Source organism: Simochromis diagramma, unplaced genomic scaffold, assembly GCF_900408965.1.
Source record: "Simochromis diagramma unplaced genomic scaffold, fSimDia1.1 OVJJ01000604.1, whole genome shotgun sequence".
Classification (NCBI taxonomy): Eukaryota; Metazoa; Chordata; class Actinopteri; order Cichliformes; family Cichlidae; genus Simochromis; species Simochromis diagramma.
Window position 1 is genome coordinate 3,682,510 of NW_024387416.1, and position 22,601 is coordinate 3,705,110.

General features: G+C 42.5%; 1 protein-coding gene across 11 annotated transcripts in view; it reads left to right on the top strand.

Moving 5' to 3' along the window:
* The window catches only part of LOC120721826 (nuclear factor 1 B-type-like), a 68,740-nt gene extending 52,834 nt beyond the window's left edge, over positions 1–15,906 (top strand). For 8 of the 11 annotated variants that reach the window (XM_040012458.1, XM_040012459.1, XM_040012463.1 and 5 more), the window contains 4 exons: positions 402–540; positions 1,184–1,266; positions 5,258–5,346; positions 8,842–15,906. In XM_040012458.1, the coding sequence (XP_039868392.1) occupies positions 402–540; positions 1,184–1,266; positions 5,258–5,346; positions 8,842–8,974 (444 nt within the window). In that variant the 3' untranslated portion in view covers positions 8,975–15,906. The remainder of the gene's footprint in view (positions 1–401; positions 541–1,183; positions 1,267–5,257; positions 5,347–8,841) is intronic. The other 3 variants (XM_040012466.1, XM_040012468.1, XM_040012469.1) reach the window with 1 other exon arrangement.
* The last annotated feature ends 6,695 nt before the right edge of the window (positions 15,907–22,601 follow it).

Here is a 22,601-nt window from a genome sequence, read left to right on the forward strand (position 1 = left end):
CTTGTCTTGGTTTATTGAGATCTACCCCTCTGCACATTAACAAGGGAGCAAGCGCTTGTAAACTCAAGTCACTGGACACAGTCTGTCGTTTTATAAGGTGACACGTTTTTGGTGGCGGGCAAAGCAAATGCGATTCTTACATGTGGATGTTTAGGGGGGAAAACAGATTTTCTTTGCTTTTTGTGTTAATTCAGATGCATTATTTCAGTATGATCCTGGTTTCTATTACTCCTACTGCATTATGTTTGAAATAAAAGAGAAGTGAAAGATTTTAGGTGGTGTTTTTACAAGAACATGCAGCTCGTGTTTGCTGTGACACTTATTTCAGGTCTTAAAAAAAATAAAGTGCATAATTGTGTTGTTGTTGTGGTTTTTTTATATCATCTGTACCCCACCTGCAGCCTAACAGCAGTGGTCAGGTTGTTGGAAAGGTCCCAGGCCACTTCACCCCAGTTTTGGCTCCCTCCCCACACCACGGCGCTGTGCGACCTGTCTCGCTTTCCATGCCAGACACCAAGCCCATCACCACATCAACAGAAGGTGAGCTCCAGTACCTGCTGCCCACTACTGACACACAGTACCTACAGTACAGCAAATACAGCACTTCCTCACAGTGTAGTAGCTCACGCTAGAAACACACTGGATTGTGTTTTTTAATGTAGTGTATAGTCTGTGCTCTAAATTTGCATCTTTTCAATTTGCATCGCACTTAAGGTGGAAAGTCATTTCTAAGGGCAGCACTGATCTAATTATTTCTATTAGAATAAAATAACCCTTGAAGAGTAAGTGAACATGAGAGTGACACAAAGCTAGTTAGCAGTTTGTCTGTTTCAATCACTCAGTATCAGTATTCTGGTAACCATGCCAACTGGATGGCCGGGAGTATGCTTGTCAGTGCAGCCAGGTGAGACCATAAACCACTAGTGGGGGACAAAAAGATTTTAGGCTGTGTCTGACATTAGAAGCAAACGATAAAAGGAATCAGAGTGGTCCCAGCATTGAATCTTGCGGAACCCCTGCAGGCAGTTTTCACTATATGTTTATAGTTTAGAGTATCAGTGGAATTTAACAATGTTACTATGGTTACAGCAGTCAATTCCATGTAAATTCCCGACATCCAAATTTGAATCCAGACACTTATTCCTGTTTTTGTTTTGTTTTTTTGTGATGCTATGCTACCCAGGCTACTCATCGCCTGGCACGCCAACAGCTAATCGTTTTGTGAGCCTAAACCCTAGAGATCCCACCTTCCTGCACCAGCAACAGGTGAGGTTTCACCCCCTTCAGCACTCAGCTCACCTGTTCATCTTATCCTTTCACCCCTTCCCACGTCTCCACCCATTTTATCAAATCCCTGCTCTCTACAAAATCCAGAAACACACTGCTACTGACTTCTAGGGAGCAGTAAATGATCCCTTTAGATTAGAGCACTTCAGAAGTTCAGATTAAACGACAGATAAGTTGAGGTCAACCGTAGCCGTGGATGCTGGCATAAAAAATTAGCAATGCTTTCTTTTATTTATTTGTTTGTTTGTTTGTTTGTTCAAACCACAATTGAACCTTTGATATGCAAGCATAATATTTTCACTTTGGAATTGAGAAGCTTAAATTAACAGCTTAAATTACGCCCATTTTAAACTATCATTTTGAGTGAGTGTGCTTGAATTTAAATTCCACACTTGAGGAAAAAGAGACCTTAAGAAAGGTGAAGGGTCATTGCCATTAGAAGCTGGATGGTACACATGGATGCTTTTGAGAGTGAAATGTGTTTTTGTTTCCTCTACACGTACTTTAGAAGCTCTCACACGCATACCACACGTAGTCAGCACACTCATTTACCTCATTTACCGTACACGTGCTAAATATGTAGCGTTGGCGTCGGGTGGTTGCCTCAGGACTGGCTACAGGATGTCCTGGGATAGATGTGTGTGTCTCTCTGTGTGTGGGGGTGTGCGTATGTGCGAGGTTAGAACTGTTGCGGTGTTGTCGGACGAGAGAGGGAGAGTGCTCTCCCCTACCCAGTCTTATTGAAAGCGCTGTTCTGAGCCAAGGCTTTTCCAACCACAACTAATTGAATGCATCTGCACACAGCTACATAATGATCGCTGGGTTTCTCCTCAGCTCACTTTTTTTATGTTTAGTTTGAAAAAAAAAAAGACAAAGCTGGCCTCTGTTTCCTCACTTCTCTTTCTGTCTTTCCTTTTCTCTCTGCCTTTTTCACTTGAATTTCCTAAAATCAGGGCAAAAAAAAAAACCAAAAAAAAAAAACACAGGGGGGAATATTTGTCAGCAGTCGTGGGATGCTTTTATCCCACTCGGGAGGAGAGGGAGGAGGAGAGGGAGGATTCACTTGGCTGATGTCGCACAGTTTGTCTTCCACATTTCTAGTAGCCCTGCTACTTCTTTCAGTGGGGCACAAAGTGACTACACAAGACAGCGGCAGTCTGAGAGTAGCTGCATGAACTGCTGAATTTTGTCCAAACCGTGGCTCCCCGAGGCTACAAAGCCTTTCTGTTTCAGATTTTGAAATCAGCCAGATATATAAAGATCCCCTCAGTAAGGACTGTTGGCTCTTAAAATAAAGAAATATAGTCAAAGATTTAATTACTAGTTTTATTAGTTAATGACAGTTATGTTTTGTTGGCATAATTCTGTGATTTCATTGCACTGACAAGTCAAAAGATGAATTATTTTGGGCCTTGCATATTCCCTTAGATTTGGTTTGGGAAGCATTTTATCAAAAAGACAGTAGCTTAGAAATGTAGAAGAATGAGAGCCTTGTAAGCATAACAATGATACCTTTCTGAAAGGTTACATGCTATATCGCCAAGAATAAATGTTTGTGTCGGCTTAAGGAAGTCTAAACAGTCCTCGCATTGATTCATCATGCTTCTGCTTGTCGCAGTTGTTTTTGTTTTCTGTGGTATGATTTAGCGGCCTAGGATCTGGCCCCGTGGAGCGGAGAGAGACACTGAGCCAAGTCCCTCAGGACTAAACACTTTCACCGAATGCTCAGTCATTGTCCTCATCTGGCAATGATGCATATTGTGTGGGGGGTCCATAAGACTTTACTGACGATGTCAGTTGTTTGGTTGAAGCAGTTTCTGGCTAGGCTCGGTAGGAACGAGGACGAGAAGGAACGGGAAAGAGACAGTCAAGGTTTTTAAATGCGGTCAGCCTTGTGTCTGGACCGTGGAGGTTCAGTCTCTGTCTGTATGTGTGATTGATAGAGGCCGTGACTTCCATTGAATCTGTTTCGCATTTCCTTGCCGCTGCCAGAGATATTAAATAAAATAAACCAAAAGCAGAGGGCTCTGATGGAACGACAGTTTTTGGAATACCCAAGTTTCCTGATCATCATCGAATTACGAATTATTGTTAAATTTATATTTCATTGCTATAAAAAAGCATGTCTCCTGTGATAACTTGCTAATAAATTAAAAAAAAATAAAATCTACTTCTCACCTCATGCCTATTTTAAAATGTCGCATCACCGAAATAGAGATCCTCGGACACAGACACACTAATACTAGGCTTCAAAATGAAAACACAAAACAAACCACCACCACCACACGCTCTCACACCTGCTCTACGATTCCCAGGCAATGAATGTGTGAAAACCCTCCATTCATCTCTCGCCTTGGTTAACCCCTCGAGGGAATGCCACCATCTAGCATTCCGCAGGGAAAGATCCGTGATCAGATGTCATTTGGTATTATCTAAGGAAGGATTCTAATCCACAATCTGCCCGCATCTGTTTGCTAACGTTCCCCGGCTCCTTCCCCTTTTTTCCCCGCTGCCCGTGCGACTCTGATGTGTCGGTGCCAGCGGACAGATGGCGAGCCCCTCGAGGAGCGGTGGCACCGAGCGTCTGGCCCAACCCGCGCATTCTCTCCAAGCTTTTGTCAGGCTGGAGAGTGCGGGAACAGCGTGGGGGTTTGGTCTCCCAGCATTTGATAAATACTGAGAAAACACACTGAATGAAACAAGTTTGCGTTGTTTCCTATTCAGTTTTATTAATCAGCCGCTCAAAGCAATTCATCAAGTGAAACCGATACATTAAATTGAAACCAAATGACTGTTATTGCGTCACCGTTGCTTAAAACGAATTCCCTTTGCTAGTTGTTTCTTGCCATTACTTCACATTTGTTCCAGGAAAGATGAAGGAACACAACGCAAACATCCCTCAATTTAAGTATGGCTTAAGTAGGAAACCATCAGCCCCCACCCCACCCCTCCCTCCCGATGTGTTCATCCAGGTGCTCGGAGAAAAAAGAACACATTTCTTGACCGTTGCAAATGGCTCTGAATATTCAGCGTATGCGTATATCTGATTAAATCCCTCTTAAGAGCCTCTGCAAAACGTCTGCCACTGCACGAGGAGTGCTAACAGTGCAGTTTTATCCCGATGCATTACTAAATGAATGTGTTGACCACAGGGCAAGGTTAGGTTGGTATTGGCAGAGATAGCTCTCAGCTGGATTGCCGACACGTGCGCTCGCATAATGCATGCAAAGGAGACACAGTTTGTGCGTGGCTTTTTTTGTTGCAGTAATTTGTAATCTGTATGTCAGGTTGGCATGTCTTAAAACAGGGGAGAAGGGGTTAGTGTGCGCGTTGGCACTGAGGTCTATTTCTGTGTGTGTGTGTGTGTGTGTGTGTGTGTGGGCGAGTGCTGTAACTTCATTGTAATTGCGACCCTTAATCAATAAAAACAGTTAGCTAATGAAAAAAGTCTGCATGCTTGAGGGCATGCGTCCTGAATCTGAAAGTGCACTTAGAGTGAAGCAATCATTATGGACAGGGTGCATGCATCCAGTGGATTGCATGGCTTCATTGGTTTACCAGGTAAAATGAAATAAATAAATAAACAAGATAAAACAGTAGAGACTGCTCACAGATGAACTTCCTGTATGATGCCACTCACATTTTCTAACTAACTAACTTCGTTTTGTTTTTTGTTTTGCTTCCAGGTTAGCTGTTTCCACTAACTGTAATGCATGCTTTTTATTTTCTGTCTGTTTCACCTGTAGCTGTTATTTTATCTCAATAAGTATTAAAAACACTGACTCAGTTTTCATTCTTAGGATTCATTTTGGAGCCTTTTTATTTTATTTTTTAAATCTATTTTTTATTTCCCGTGCTCCTGTCCCAGGCTCTTTTGCATGCATGTGTGTATACAGTGTTGAGTTGTAGTGTAATCTGAAGTGGAAGTTGTCTTGGCCCAGTGATCTGACTGCTAGGTTTCAATTGACAGCTGAGGAAGTGTGACTGGAGCGTGACTCAAAACGGCAGGCATTATGGCCCCAGTGCCACTGACGACACTTTGGGGATTACTTGGCAAAGGTAACCTTTTCATTCTTTCATGCCGTCTCTCTCTGTCTCTCTTTCAGCACATGCACAAACACACAACATATAAGCATTGAAATGAGTAACTCAGTATAATGTATGATTTCCTTGATTGTCTCCTCTTTACGTTCACATATAAACGCAATTACGGGGCCAGTAGCCGTGGCTGTTATTGCTGCAGATGTTGACCTTTTTCGAGATGAGGTCATGCCTTTGATAAAACACACGTTTCCTTGTGTCTCCCTCATGTTTTCTTTCCCCCGCCCCCTTTCTGTTGCTTCATCTCCTTTTCCATGCCTTAATAGTTTTATACATTTCCCAGTAACTTCTTCTTGTTTTGCACTTGAGAATTCGATTAGCAGCGGAGTCCCTTCGTTCTGTTTTCCCCAGAACCGACTTTTGTAAATGCACACGAACACAAACCACGAGAGGAGAAGGTCATATTTTCTTTTCATATCTGTTGGAAAGCGATAAATATAAATACCAATATTATATTTCGCTGCATAACGACAACTCTTGCAGTGTGATTCAGCTTTTGAAATAAAGCCTTTCTTCCTCTTGGATTCATTCTTAATAAAAACAACAAAATAATGCTTTGATGTAACTAATTTGACAAAGCATGTGGAAAATTTAAAAAAGGAAGTCATTTCAGGTCAGATTGTTAGCCATGTGCGGTTAAGTTGCTCGCTGTATTTAAACAAGCTTAGCTTTGTTTAACTTTGTGCTCAAGTAATGCTTTACTCTCTGTAACTTAAAGTTACAGACCCCCCACCTTCCACACACACACACACACACACACACACACCCCTCCTCCCTCGCTTCCATACTGTATCTCTCCCTCTCTGGGGGAAAACCTGAACCATTTCACCATGCTAGAGCGAGCAAGCTGAGCTAAGCCTTTTCCTGTTACGTCTCCCCTTTCCCCTTTTCCCTGGATATGTACAGTGTGTGTGGGTGTGTGTGTGAGTGTGTGTGTGTGTGGGTGTACAGGTCATTTTGCGCTCGCTGAAGTTACAAATGTTTTTACAAACACAAACGCACACAGCAGAACCCCCTTCGAAAGGCCTCCTAATGGGCCAGTAGAGATAGCAGAGAAAAATGTCCCCCGCTGCAAGCCTGAGGTCTCTTTTTCCACTCGCGCTCCAGCTCACTCCTCCTCCTTTCGCCATGTGACTCGTACAGTAATAAGAAAAGATAGAATAGATCCCGACTGGATTCAGTTTAGTTATTGCGAGGATGGGGACGGTAATTCTATTACACTTTTTTTTCCCTCTTTGATGGATTATTTACGCCCAATCGTTCAACATACAGATGAGATCAGTTTGATTTCTCCTTTATCTTGCTCGCCCCTTTAAATGGGGCGCTTCGCTAGGCCTCTTCAGTACTAGCCCTCAAATTAAAAAGCTGCCAGACTCGCATGTTGCTATTGTGCAGGAAATGGGTCAGCAATCCATTAAGATGCCATTAGATAATCTAATTTAGGGAGCTAATCCTTAAACGAAGCACGCTGTATGGCCAGGCTGTGCTCGCGGGGAGTAGAATTAGTGAGGTTTGGGAGCCGGACAGGGCAGGGGGAGGCCATCTTGAAGGTTACCTAAGGAAACGCGGCGATGGAGGTCAGGTCTTTTAGCCGTGCTCAGAGCTGCTCGTGTGGAGACAAAATCTAGAGGAGCTGCACTGATGCAGGTTAAGATTGCAACAACAACAAATAGCTTCAAATAAAATGTTTGTCTTTATGTTATGTCTTTTTAATTATTTAAAAGCTACAGGGGACAAAATACCTGAACATCTAACTTCCTGTGAATGGGGCCCTTAGTTCCTGCACAGTTTGAATTGCAAGTTCAGTCATACTAATGAGGCAACTGATCCCCTCCCCCCACACACACACCCTAATGCATGCACAGACACTGATGCAGAGAGTTATTCTGTACTGTAAAACAAAAAACCTGCTTATAGGATGCAGGTGCGGACAGGCAGCCAGTTTAAAACTGATCTGTGCAAAAAAAAAAGTGCATTTTTGTAGCTGTTTGACCCCCCACACACACCTACTAAACAATGTAAGCCATTACCTGAGAGGCGTTTCATAAGAAAAGCGAAACATTGCGAGATAAAAGAAGGGAAGGAAGGAAGAAAGAAAAGGAGAGCGCTGCAGTCCTTGGCCGCTCTGTGCGCTCTTTGTTCAGAAAGGTAGGAAAAACTTAATCCCCCGTTTCCTGTCCGATGATTTTTGGCAGAGTGAAAGAGAGAAGGAGGAAGGGAAGAGGATAGAACGAGGACGGGCTGGACGGTAAAAAAAACTGCTAGAGAGGATTAGCCTTGAAGTCTTTTTTTAACACTTTGCGCACTGAAACGCAACCTAAAACTTGAGTGATGTTTGCTTTTGTTTTGAATGCGTCTCCTCGGCTCTTGTGTTTTCTGTCTTTCACTCTTTATTAGCGAGTCGGGCCTCTCGGGCCGTGAGGTGAATTGAATTTGCACTTCCATTGTTTTAAGTAAAAGAGCGGTGACTAGTGATTTGTAAAAAATGCAGACTGGTTGATGAGTTGCTTTTATGAGCCCAGACAGTGTTGTTCTAATACTGAAGTTTCACAAAGAGTCGAGTCTCTGCACAGGAGCATCATCAGACTCGAGGCTTGTCTTGTGTTTTGTTTCATGTGAAGAAAACCCCCAAAAAACAAAACCTCCTTGTCCCCTTTTCCCATCTAAGCCTGCTTTCCTTTTCTTTCCTTTTTTTCTGCATTTTCCCTTCACTCCTGCGTTCCTCACTTTTATCTGTTTCCTGCTCTTTTTTCCATCCATCACGTTTCAGCTGCTGCAACAGCGTGCTGATGCTTCGTATGCGTGCATCGGTTATTGGTGAAAAGTGTAACACAGGTATTTTCATACTTAGCGGGAGTGATACGAGAGGTGGGAGGGGGTTAGATGAGTGCACACTGGGGCCCTGCGGGGAAGAAAAGAGCAAGGGGGGCTAATTATCTGACATCTACGTTGCGCAGCACCCCTCGGGAACAACATGCTGTTTGTTCCCGCTCGCGTTTTCAGTTAGCACCGTTGCTCCCCAGGAACAATCACTGTGTTGTTTTGCCATTAGCGTGAGATGAATAGGGATGGAACAGCTTTGTGTAGGGACCCCCACACTTTTTACCCACAACCACTCCTCCTTCACCGCCGCTACCAATCGCGCTCCTCCTCCCCCCCATCGCGCTTTTCTCCACCGCCGTTAATGCACAGAAGAGCGGCTGCGTCACGGCCCTCTCACACGATGTCCTTCGCTGGGAATCAAGTGGGATCCCCTCAGCTTAGTTTAACGAGCTTTTTTTTTGTTTATCTGCGTTTGAACAAACCAACAGCGAGACCACGAACCTCAATGAGAGCAGAGCTGGTCATTAGCGAAGCAGCGTTCAGGATAACTGGGTGAAAGAATCTGATTTTGACTGCAAACGGCACAGGAGTAATCTCTTTGTCTCTCTCTCTGTCTCTCTGTCTCCACAGTCCTGGTACCTGGGCGAGCTTAGTTCCATTCCAAGTGTCGAACGGGACTCCGATTCTGCCAACAAATGTCCACCAGAACTACAGCATAAACATCATTGGTGAGCCCCTGGTCCCCGCCGAGACAGGGAACTGATCACACAGAGGCCGGATGACCCCCAGGGTGGATAGATGGGTGGGGGTGTTGGTAGTGCGGAGCTAGCACTACAGGTGTCCACAGCCATGGATGAAACCAGCAAAGCAGCAAGCGCTGCATAACCCTCTCTACTATCCCCCCCCCAACCCTCATCCCAGCCCCTCCTTGTTCCCTCCCCACTCCCGTCCCTCCCGATGATGGACACTGGCCCTGAAGTGAAGATGAGGGTTCGTTCAGAGGAAAGAAGAAAAAAAAAAAAAAACCAAGAAGCTTCAGGTCTGCTGTCTCCTCACCCCGGCCCACACACACACAAACACAAACACACACACCTACCACCCACCAGTCAGTTGTTGTGTGTTGCAGAACTTTGCAATCCATTCAGATACTGTGATGTATAGATGCCTTAATGTTTTATTGCATGACACTCTAGTCTCTTAGCGGCGATTCCTATTATTTTTCCATGTTGGAGGAAGATGTAAAATCTAGATTTACAAACACACCCACACACACACACGCATAAGTGAGGGGGTCTGCATATTTGACAACCTCTGCCTGGTGGATGGCTCAGAGACTCTAAGCTCTCCAACTGAGACCTCTTGAGAAGAGGCTTTCCCGCATCAAACGATTCACTGTGTGCACCATAGGAACAAAAACTTGTGAATTCAGAGTGTTTCTTCTTCCATTTGATTTCAGTTTACTGTGATACGACTCTTTGTTCAGAAAAATGTGTTGACTTTGTTTATTCTTTACTGCTACTTACTTCATGAATTAATGTAAACACTTAGGCCCCTTTCAGACATGGCTTCACGGGTTTGTCAAAGCGATTAAGACACCGGTAAGTCTTACGTGAACGCTCCTCACGGCAGCGCCGCAGAGAGCCTCGGTATGTGCAAAAGGCTTGCTGCATTTGTGGCCGCAAGATGTGCCCGGCGATATTTAATTCTCTTCGCCGCCACAGACCCTGTTCACAGGAGACATTTCCACATGACAGGATGATGGCTCAGTTTTCATTAAGTGTCCCAGTAAGTCATGGCAAGCTGGTCAGTGAGCAAGCAAACGCAACAGCAGGACTTCCCCGACCTTTTTACTTGGTCTGAGCCAGCAGCATCTCTGAGATGGGCGCAGGATGTTCTTCAGTGGCAACGCTGGACGCCAAAAGCAAACCCTCCTGGCTGAAAGGGCAACAAAGTCTGCACAAGTTAGGATGGGTGCTGGTGGGGTAAACTGCCATCATCTGGAGCGTCATCCAGCATCCAGACAGCTAGCAGTTCCTGTCCTGTGGGACATGTTTTGGCTAAAAACCGCACCAGTTCACAGCTTTCCAATTGAAAAGTGATGGTTAAGAGGTTATCTAGAGCGTTAAGTGGTGACACCAGTGGGTCGTCACAGAACATCTGCATGTTGCACCCTTTCCTGCTTTGATATGTTAAAATATCTGCTGTGAAAACGCCCTTTTGTGTACGGTAAACTTGTGCATGCCTGTCCGTCAGTACGACTGAGACCTGCGCCGTGTCGAAAGCTGCCCGTAAATGTTAAGATGCTGTCAGATTAATGGAGAGGAGTGCATGTCTGAAAGGGGCTTTATGGGTAAAGGTTGAGAACTCTAAATGCAGTTTTCAAAACAACACTAAATGCTAGGCTTGAGATTGGACCCCTCACGAAAGAATTAGCATCTCCTTTAAAAAAAGGAATATAAAAAAAAAAAAAAAATGCGACAGAGGCAAGTGCAATTGAATTTTTGAAGGGAAGCTATCAGTCTGTCAGCCCTAAGACTCTAAAGGAAGGGGGATAAATATGAAATGTTTTATGGGTAAAATGTTTGAGAAACATCTGAATTTGATTTCAGTCACGATATCCGTCTCCTCGCGTGGAAAAAAGTAAAAAAAAAATTAAAAAAGTAAAAACATTAAGTAGGAAAGGCAGTTGAAGGCGAGCATTAAAGCTACCTGTGCAGCGCTGAGCAAAACCAGCACTTATTTTGAGCCCTTCCCATCATTATGGGGAGATTTTTTTTTTTTATTTATTTCAGAAAAATCGTAAGTAAAGAAAACGAGATGCACATAGTGCGCATAAATGTTCACGATGAGATCAAGAGCATACGCATTTGGCCAACAGCTTCTAAAGCTTATGTTTACGGAAAAAAAGAAAATAAGAAGTGTTAATTCATGGGAAAATTTGTATTATTCATGCAAATGTAGCGTGGGCTTATGGGTAAAGCTACAGTTTGTGCAAGGTTAACTCTAAAGTGGAAGAGGTTGAAAGCTGAAATTCCGAATCCAGGTGGTGGCAAATCCCCGAAATCAAGAATTGCGCGTGGCGTGTTCACGGCCATTGCCTCTCCAGTCCAGACATATTTATATACGAGGAAAAAAAAAAATCTCTCCAGTACTCTTAATTTGCACGATGACATATAGTCCACATTACGTGCCTTGCCTTTGAATATAGAGACATCACTACACTTGTTTTTTGCTGCATTTATCATTATAGAAAAAAAAATTAACATTTTTATGATAAGAATTGTTTTGTACTCTGAATGAAATTGTTGATTTTTAACTTCATGTACTACTCTATGTCACAGTTACATTGCATATCAAGGCTGTGTATAGTTGCCGTTTTAAAGTTTGTAATCAACCAGCATTTTTTTGTTTGTTTGTTTGTTTGTTTGTTTTCAGTATTTTGGTGGTTTTTCTAATAACCTGTCATCTTTTGTTTTCCTTTTTTTTTTTTTTTTTTTTTTTTTTTTTTTTCAATGCTCATTTTGTTCATCTTCCAGTTACTATTGCGGAGGGTGGAATTCAGAATTATGAAAATTATGCAATACCAAGTTTTGCCTATGTAGGTAGTGCTTATAGATGCGTCAATTATTAGAGGCTAGTTTGGAGATAGATAATATTGTAATGCATTTATTTTGTTGATATCGTTGTTTGTCGTTGTTGTTGTTGATGATGTTGTTGTTGTTGTTGTTGTTGTGGGTGTTTTTTTTCTTTTCCTTTTTTATCGACCAAAGTGGGGACTGCTTTCTATGCAGTGTGAGACAAGGTCTTTTTTTTCTCCTTTTTTTCTTTCTTTAGCTTATAGGCCTACCGAATGATGGTGAGACATGTTCCCGTGTATTATGAATTTGGGAGATTTGGGAGGAGGGGTGGTATTTTTCTAGAAGTACTTATCTTAAAATGATGCACCCTTGGGCTTGCTGCGGCTGCAAAGTCACTGATTGGTCTACTGTGACTCTTACTTTCAACTTTCCACCTGGGGTGCTAGCGTGTGACCTTGAAGGAGCTCTTCTTTCTTCTTCTTCCACTGGAGAGACAGCTTGACTTGAGCGCGACAATCATTTGAAGAAATCATTTTTGCGTAGAATCCCGTTCTGTCTCGGCTCCCCGAGAGCCGCAGCCGATGGCGTCGCGCGCGTTTTTCCGAATCTTTACGCCGTGCTATTCTAGATGTCGCCTAATGCAATTCCCAAGTAGATGCCTTAAACACATCAGTGAAGTGGCCTGTGACTGCGCAACAATCACACACCGACTAATGCTAGTGAGACCTGTTGAAATCAGTTCCAGACAGGCTCAAGCAAGCCTTTAGAAAGTATTTTATAAGTAGTAGATTTGTATAAATGTATATACGATATGCACATATGTCAATTCCTGAGACGCTTCCCTAGCAGAAGCCCCGTAGAGTATGTTAAAGGAAATATTGGACTGCAGGAGTGTGGTGTCTTCTAACTTCCTGTCCAAATGCCCCCAGTAGAAGCTTAAATAGAATCCACTAGGAGAAAAAAAATCTAGCACTTAAATAGCACATAGGCAATCATCTCCCCCACCCCCCATCCTCGTCCTACAGTGTTCAGAAGTCAAACTAAACCTCTCAGGCGTATTACAGGGCATTATTTATATCAATCGATACCTTGCCATTTTTATTGTAAAAAAAAATTTCTCGCAGAAAGCTGCAGCGCAGCCAGTGCTGCTATGACACCTTTTGCACTCTTTCCCTGCAATCGTGAAAGAAACGTTTTCCTTCGGAGAGTTCCCCCGAGAGCTCTCCGGCGCCAGCAGAGGGCTAAGGAGCAGAAATCGTTGTTAAAAAGTAATCCTCAAGTCAAGCTCAATCTCTCCGTCTTCACCCAGATTTCTCACGCAGAAAGAAAATGTTTGAAAAAAACAAAACGAAAAAAGTCACCCCGTTGTAAGTGCACTGCTCTTTTTTTTTTTTTTCTTGGTTGCTTTTTTTTCTTTTAAAAGGAAAAAAACTATAACTGCTTTGCAGCCTTTGGCCATTGGAGACCCCACTGAAGTGCATTGTCCCCAAGTGTGTGTGTGTGTGTGTGTGTGTGTGTGTGTGTGTGTGTGTGTGTGTGTGTGTGTGTGCGCGCGCGCGCAACTTAAAAGTGTGTCAGGGTCACTGTGCTGTTGTGCTGGTGTCTGTTTGAAGAGGAGACTGTACATAATGGTAAATATCCTGACTGCGTCGATAGCTGCGGTCTGCGAGGCTGAACTCTGCTTTGGCAGCTTGAGCGTGCATGCAAGTGCGTGCAAGTGCGTACGCGTTTAAATTTCCGAGCTGGATGTATGATCGAGTGCCTCCGACACTACACAGCGATAGAAGATGAGGGTCTTTCTGTCGAGGAAAAGAAAAAGCCTGCCGTAGGACAGGAGTTTGTACACTGTAAACTTTCGGGGGAGTTCTTCTTTGAAGCCCACATTTGTAAATGTTCATTTCTGGGGAAAATGAGTCAATTCCATTTTAGGAAAAAAAGAAAAAGAAAAAACAAACAAAAAAATGTTTTATTAAATTTGGATTTGTTTGTTTCAGAGACTGGATTTGAGTTAGAACTCTCCAGGTTTCTCTGATTAGTGTTTTCATCAGGTGTTCCTGTATGTAAAGATAAAAGAGGGGGGGTCGGGGAGGGAGTGTGTATTCTGTACTGATCCATAAATATTAAGAAACAACAACATTGAAGGCTTTTTTTATTCTTATTAATATTATTTCTGAACTTGGTTAGTGCTTAGATATTTCCACTTGGGAAAGACTTCATGAATATTTGAATTGTTGTTCTTTCAGTAGTGTGGCCATAGAGCGTGTGATGTGATTTATCTCGGGGGTTGGTTTCTTTTTCTTTTCTTTGGAAATGGGTGTGAATTCTTGTCCAACAAGATTGTGGTGTGAGTGTGTTTCTTGTAGCAGCTGGGAAGTAAACCTGTAAGGCAAAGGCCCCAGTTTGCACCTGACCTTAAGTGAGAAGCAGGGTAAAATCTGCAGTGACAAACGTCCTTGATGAATCTGTCGGATTGTTTGTTTTTTTTTTCCTTTTTCTTCTTGTTCTTAAAAAAAAAAAAATCACAATTGTCGCAACGTGATTGGTGCTGCATCTCACCGTATATCTGGCAAGTTTGGAGCTGTGCGCGTCGTTCGCATGCAGGCGATGTTGTTTTAAGAATTTCCTAAAAGAAAGCATCCACTCATTTTGCACTTTTGTCATTTCACACGTTGTCAAATCCTGATGTACTATAGGAAACCCTCCATTCACACTACAAACAAATACTACATGCTTTTCAGGTGCTTCAGATTAGGGTACTGTACCTTCCAGCTGAGCTAGTGTTTTCGGGTTAAAAAAAATCAGTGTTCAACCCATCAGCAGCTTCAAGAGCCCCCATTCAGAGCAAATACTGAGACTGGAAAGTATTATTACACTGATCGCTGCGATCGCAGAGAAACAGGACGACTTTATGCAAGGAGGACCTGTGGCACTCATGCAATATGTGAGATTGTTCCTTTTTAACTGAATGTCACACATTCTGTAGGGACTGAGAGGCTTGTACACATGCAGACTTAAGAGAAAACTTCATTTTCATCCTACATGAGCAATATACATCTTCCATACTTTGGCTAGCTGCTAGTCACTTGGCATCAGGTTGTTATGAAACATGAAAAACCAGCATTTTTACAGGATGTAACATTCACCAAAAGGAGACTAAAAGATAGCAATGCAGTGCCTGTTCAAGCTGTCCAAGTGTCTGTTGTATACAATATGTAGAATGTGATAGACTTAACTTTCCTACGTGGCGAGAAGAAAACGGCGTCACACCGAGCAGAATGTGGCAAACGCATCTGAAAATATGCTCTTTATCACTTCTTTTGGTGGTTTTTTTTTTTGTGATTTATTCATTTTCGAATTACGTCAGCACACGATGCCCACGCCGGATTTGTTAAAAAAAAAAAAAATAATAGGAAATTCTTCTTTTTTCTTTTTCTTTTTTTTTTTTCAGGGAGGGCGGGGGAGTTGGGCGGGAGGGTCAGTGCTACATTAAGCGCAATGACGGAATTTCTTTAGTCACCATTTTTCTCTGCAGGGCTGATTTCTTTTTGGGTCTTGTGGCACTTTTACTTCCCGCTGCGCACACATTTCTATTTTAGGAATCACGGTGGAATCTATATATATATAAATATATAAAAGGAACAACAACAACAACACCAACAAAACAATATGTAAACAGTCTCCAGTAGTGATCGTAGTTACACTGCAAGTGTGTGCAAAGGTCTATGTATGTATCTGAATGTACGTTTTAGAGGACTTTTGGAAAACCTTTTTTTTTTTTTTTTTTTTTTTTGTTCTTTTCATCTTTTCATTTACAGTTTAGGAGCCACAGGTGTCCATTGTGAACTGTATAGCAAAGGCCTTGATATCCCTTCTTTTATTGATTTTTATCAACGCCACCCAATAGGCGATGCCTTCAAGCTAGTTACATTTGGTGCAGGGGCTAAAATTGCCACAAGATTAAAATCAGTGTAAATAAGGCTCAACTTTTTGTGATTGTTACTGTTATATCCAGCCTATACTGCTAGCAGCTGTTTTTACTGCAGTCAATTACTGGAAGTGGATATATTTCCTATGCAAAACTGTTTAAACAATAAAATGAGCTATGCTACAAAAATGACTTCATTACTGTGGCTCTTTCTTGTGTTTATTTATTGCATTTGGTCCTTGCTGATTGTGAATGATTGCAATTTGGCACATAAAAGTCCCAGTTCGATATCTGGTGACATTAACTGATGAACAAGTAAAGTGACACAGCTGATGTCTGTATTGAAGACAGCTGGCCGCAAAGCCACCTTAAATTTAAAGGTGGCTTTGCATGTCGCACAGTTCAAGCCAATGGTTTCTTTATTGACATTTAGACCTGCGTGCTCGAGAGGAAACTGAGTTTTTGCCCTACAGCTATTCTTTGTATATATGCTCACCTTGTTATCTGAAACTTTGGCCATGTTTAATAAGAGCATCTACTCTCACTGCCCTTTTTATTAGGAATACCTGTTCAACTCCTCATTAAGACAAATATCTCATCAGCCAATCAAATGGCAGCAACTCAATGCATTTAAGAACATGGTCAAGAAGAGCTTTTGGAGGTCAAACCAAGCATCAGAATGGGGAAGAAAAGATCATTTAGATGAGCTGCTTTTAGTATTTCAGAAACTGCTGATCTGCTGGGATTTTCCCACATTTTTCCCACTCTAGGGTTTGGAAATAATGGTCCAAAAACAGAAAATACCCAGTGGTAGGGTAAAAAAAATGCCTTATTGATGCTTGAGGAGACTGGTCAGACTACTGCAAGCTCATAGGAAGACAGCAGTAAGTCGATTGTTACAACTTAGGTTGCAACTATTAGGTTAGGCACCTTTAAGATGTGGTCAAATGGGAAATTCTCATCATGGATATCGAGCCAATAAATCTGCAGCAACGGTGGGATTCTGTACACCTACACTTCATGTAGGCACACCTAATGAAGTGAGTGTATGAGTGAAGCAAGGTAAAAGAAGACAATTAACATTATGAGTTCTTTACCTAATTAAGACAGGGCTACACAATGTGAGTGTGTAAAAAGATTTCAGAATACCCACACACATGTGCATCGGTGAGGTGTTTTTGGAACAATACATCAATAGAAGTATTTGCAAAATGCCATCAGCTCAGTGAGGGCACTGACCATATCATTATGGATAATGTTTGTCATTTAGTGTTCGATCACAAGCATCCATAAACTGCTATTCAAATATAATATAGATATGGTAGAAGGAATCGTGTTTACCTGGAACAGACATTTAAAAAAATGATTGCTCCTTTAAAGTGAACTCACTGAGAAAAAAATCTTGGCAATAATAAAAGAGCTTCACTGAACCCATACTAATGCTAGTGTGAGTTTTTGCTGTGTCTGTACCCCTTTGGTAAACACACACATCATCACCTAAAGCTTCTCTCTCCTAAAATCCAGAGTGGCAGTCTAATCGAATCTACAATTACCATAAAAGAAGACAATACACTATCAGTAGGTATGATGGGGGGGTCACTTGGCTCTTATAGACCTTAACATCACGTAGGTAATGTGAATGTGTCGAAGGGTCCACAGTATGCATTCAATAAAAATTCATTGCATCACATTCCTAAAAGCAAGTCCCAGAGACCAGAAATCCTCAAAGATGTATTGCAATCCAAGACAACTGTAATGCTCAGGTTCAGGTTACGTCACTCAGGAACATTTCTACGAGAACTCAGACTGCAAGAGGAAAACAGGGATAGAAGCTGTTGCAGGGGTGGAATAAGGACAGTGTCAGATCAGAGGAAAGACGACTATTTGACTTTAAGTATTAAACTAATTGGATTTCCTTGATTCTTAGAAGTGTGTCTGTGACAGTTTGCTCCGAAAGCAAACATTAGTTTTCATGTCCTGGAAAGATCCCATGACCCCTGCATACCCATGCTCCATAAAGGTATTACTCCAGCTAATCTGCTGTAATGCGCCAATCCCCAAGGGATGGGAGACAGACTTCAGTGCTCGGACCAGAGCACAATTGGTCTGCTGGGACCTCACGGGTCACACAAGGTAAGATCCATCTGGGTCACTGTGTCAAGCGCATGAAGCTCTGATCGAATAAGCTTTTCCAATGGGATTGAGGACATTGAAAGAGGCAAAAGTCAGGCTAAAGCGCCAATTAAGTCTCATTACGGACCTGTGTGATGTGCTCAGGGCTCAGCTGGACACTTGATGGCAACAACAGGAACTGTCAGTTGGTGCCCACAAGACCAGGTGCCCTGACTTCAGCACAGGCGCCCTCCTAATGGTGGTTAAAGCGCTGCATGTTGCATACCAACAGCAGAAAAGCCCACCTGGCCTCAGGCACAAACCAGAGTTCATTTGGCTATCATTAAAGAGGACCAACAATGTGGCACGCTGATATAAAATTACCCGATCTATAATGGTAATCATTATGCCATTTATCAAAATTGGCCAGTTGAGTCAACATCTGGCTTCAATAGGGGGCTCTTGTCGGTGAGGGTCTTGGCACAGTCTTGTACCCTACATATTTTCCACTCTCTTTTATCAAGGCCTGCTGTCAGTGATTTGACGAAGCTAAATAGATGATGATTTGGCCCTATTATGTTTCGCAGGACTCAAGCAAACAGGATTTGTTGATTGCTTTTGTGTTTGTCCTTTTTTTCCCGCCCTTTTCTCTTTCTACCCATATAGATCCAGGAGAGGTAACGGCGTCTTGTGGCTCTCCAACGTGTGTCTGACTGTGTACCGAAAAGAGGATGGAGAGGGGGAAAGCACAGAGAGTACTCTCACACAAACCTGTGAGTGCAGGGGCTGGACTGAACCGCTGGATTCAAGCCAAGGCCGGCACAAAGAACTCTGTCACATCCCCAAGTTTTATGGGAGGAATATAATCTTGTGTGCTGTTGGAATCAGGTAATGAATGAATCTGATCCTGTCGTCGTTTGGCATCAAAGTACGAGTGTAATGTACTTTATCTAGCAGGAAGTAATTAAGGCAAACTTTGCAGTGATTGATATTACTAGAGTTTGGCGCAGACACTGTTGACACTGCTTATGATTTCAATACAAAAGGGAAACTATAAAATAGATTGCAAACTGTCAGCGCTGCTCTCTCTGCAAATAAAACCCACAAGGGAGAGATTTCAGGAGTCAATGTTTTGCTTAAATGAATTGTTTTGTGGAAATATTGGACTGATACTCTTTCATATTTGTCTGCTGAATGTAAAGCTGCAGCCAGAAGAGATTGCCTTCTGGCTATACCTCTGAAGACCATGAATAAACACTGGACTACTGCTGAAGGGATTCAAGAGGTGGCTGTAGCTCTACAGGTTCTCAAAGCCTTATCAGAGTAGCTCACTACATGTAACAGGTTGAGTTTTTGGAGTGCTAAGTTAGCAGCTAATGCTACCTAGCTTCGTTAGCAAGGCTCAGGCACAGACTGAATGAGCGTGTTACAAATATACACATATTTGCTATTAGCGCTGAATGAGCGTGTTACAAAAATACACATATTTGCTATTAGCGCTGATAAAATTATACTTGAATTTCATCACACAGTGCTTGAACAGGCACCAATGCCACAAGCATGGTTGAGAAGTCCAGTTCTGTGATTAAAATTAGCTGAGGTGACACCTAGCATGTATTGGTATCTAACTTAAACTTGCAGTGTGTAAAATCTCACCAGTAAATGTCAGTAGATTGCAAACTGCCGTCAACTGAGTCCTGCATTCTTGCCCCTCCTAATTCAAACGCATCAGGTGGTCGCTGTAGGACAAAAAAGTCTTGCCGCCGTTTGTCTGTGTTGTTTACCTCAACTGTCAATATGTGTCCACGTTTATTTACTCTGGAGAAGGCTGTAAAACTTTGTTGAAGGACTTAGATATCAGGTAATGAGTCACTTCTGACCAATGAACTGTTCTGTGTTTTTGCCGCTGTTAGCCGGTATTAGCCTATGTGTTGGTGTTACTGAAACTGTCTTTTAAGTGGATCTAAAATGGTTAGACTTAGACACAAATAAACTCTCATATGAAGTGAGAATGTATTGAAACTGTTTAATCAGAGGGAAAGTGGGATTTTTTAGGACACTCGAGCCTAACATTAGCTAGCATAATGCTAGCTTAGAACCATCATTTGTTTAGTCAGCTCATTGTCAGCTTTCTGGAGATGGGAGGGTTGCATTTTTAATCTGCTAACAATAATTGGGCCCATGCCTATCTATTTTTGATAGATTAATGACAAAATTTTGATAACACATCAATTTGTAAATTATACATGCTAATCAATTCGTATTTGTCAATTTAACATTTTTTTTTTTATTAAATAAGCTAAAAAAATGACTTGCTTTATCTTAAAAAACGAATACAGTGTAAATTTATAAGTTATACAAAGACCACTGAGTTTGCAGCTGCTATTAAAGGGAAAATACGCTATATACAATTCTTTTTTTTTTGCACCAGGCTGTAGACAGCTGCATTTGTTCTATAAAGCTGGGTATTTTAACTATCTGTTGTCTGTGAGAATTCACTCAGAGACGTGAATATCTATTTAAATATTTCCCCCCAAAACAGTTATTTTAACTAATTAACGACAGCAGGACTTGGTTCGCTAAAAATATTAGAGACTTCTAGCGTTTTAGGAATTTCACAAAAGACAACCTCTTTCAGTGAACAACTTCAGCCTTCGTGAAGGGACCCTCAAGATCTCAGGCAACAGCCCGCGTTTGTTTGCAAAAATGTAGTTGAAGAGAGCTCTGGGAATAAAAGAGGGCTGTCTAAAAATGCACTAGTCCTAAATAGTGCTCTCGGCTCTGTGTATTCCCACACAAATTTGCATAAATTTCATAGTCTAAGTCATGGACTGTGGCTGGAGCGTGTTATTAGTCTATCTATAGGTGGTAGTACAGACCGATCACACTGAGCCTTGTTGTTATCTCACTGAAAGCACCCCGGTATTACACCCTGCGGATTGAGAGTGGGTTCTTAAGATCGTGGGATTTGTTCACATATTAAAGCATGTCTGTTTGGATGCGCGGAAAAGAAACAGGTGTTCAGTGTTTATGTGTGTGTGAGAGGGAGAAAGCGGGAGAGCGCCTGTGTGTCTTTGTGTTTTCCTTCTGATGTTTGTTCGAAAGCGCGCACGCACATGGGATGAGAACCCATCATTCATGTGTGCGTGTGTGCGTGCATTTGTGTTTGTGTGTGTTTGACTTGACAGAGGGGTGGGGGGTGCTTTATTGAAAAGTACTCCTCTCCTCCCCTGTTCAACATGCTGGATTAGCACCAGCAGTTTCCCATGGAGCCGTCCCTCCCAGCCCCCCTGCCCATTTGCATAAGGCGCAGACAGGCGGAGATGTGACAAACAAACCTGGCACACACAGTGCCGGCTGCCTCTCGTACGTGAACTCTTTTGCCTCTTTCTCGCCTTGACAAGAACAAAACACACAAGATAGCTCAAGCGAGCCCACCTGCATGCGCGCTCCTCGGGATAAAGATGTGTTTCCTGAGTCCAAACTCTGCTGCATAAATAAAATTAAAAGCAGCGCCAGACTGCAGTTTGAGGCCTGTATTCCTCCGGGTGATCATAGTGATTCACAAGTGCAGGAATGTGAACGGCTCAAGGAGGTGAGAAGAGCTTTCGTTGCTCTGTCATTTGGACAAAATTCCCCCTGAATCAAAGTATCCTCCCCCTCGTTTTTCCCTCTTCCTCCAAGATGGTAATGTTCACCTTAAAACATCTTTACTGTACTGTAGCTACATAACACAGCACTCTGCACCGCTGTCTGGCCGCCAAGTTCCTATCAAGCCCCTGATTTATGGCGCTTGATGCATTCCTTGGCCCTGGCGAGCAGGCAGTTTAGCTGAAATATGAGACGAGATGCAAAGAACACACTCAAAGTGAATTTCATTCCAGCCTGCCTCCATACTGCAACGCTGCTGCAAGCCTTCACATTTTAGCAACCTGAGGGATTTTTTCCCCCCGTTCTTTTCTAAATATTTCGGCAATGTGGCCCGTCTGCCTCTTCAGCATGTTGCGTTGGGAAACAATAAAAGTGACCTGTATCCCAGATGTCATAAAGCTTACAAAACCCCCTTTTGTTGTTGGTTGCAGCGTGCAGCTTTCAGCCTCCCAAATTAAACTGGCATTAAAAACTACAACCTTCCCCTGTCTACTTACATGCAGAAAATTGCATGCAGATGTATATAAGAACAGAGCGCAACACCTTTTAAGTCGTATTCTTTTTCTTCTTTTTGTTAAATGGCTTTTTTTTTGCTTTCGCAGCAAAGAGCTGTAATCAATCAAAAAGGCTTTAAGGGGCACTTTGTCTTCATTTGGGTCTTAATGTAAAATTGCCGATAAACTCGAACGAGATAAGCAAAAGCAGACATTTGTGAACGGGGACGAGTCCGTATATGATGAGTTCACTGCCGCGCCTGCTTTGCTTCGTCTGCTCCCAAGTTACAACACTGCGATTACATGCTTTATTAAGTGCTGAAGTGCTCTCCCTGAGTAAAAGCAGATGTCACCGCAAGTTCTGTCACTGAGTCTGGATCGGGGTGCCTGTGGTCAGTGTCTCAGCCCGCCCGGAGCTCCCTGCGGTTTGCCATCAATTCAGCTCGCAAAATCATCGCCAAACAAAGTTGGTGAAAAAAGACAGAACAACAAAGGGCTTTTTAGAAAAAAAAAACAACAACAAAAAACCTCACTGTATGTTTCTATTTCTCCGAGCATAATACAATATCAATATACAGGATGTTAGGAATTAAACAACTGTTCAAACAAACGATATGAGGGGAAAGACAG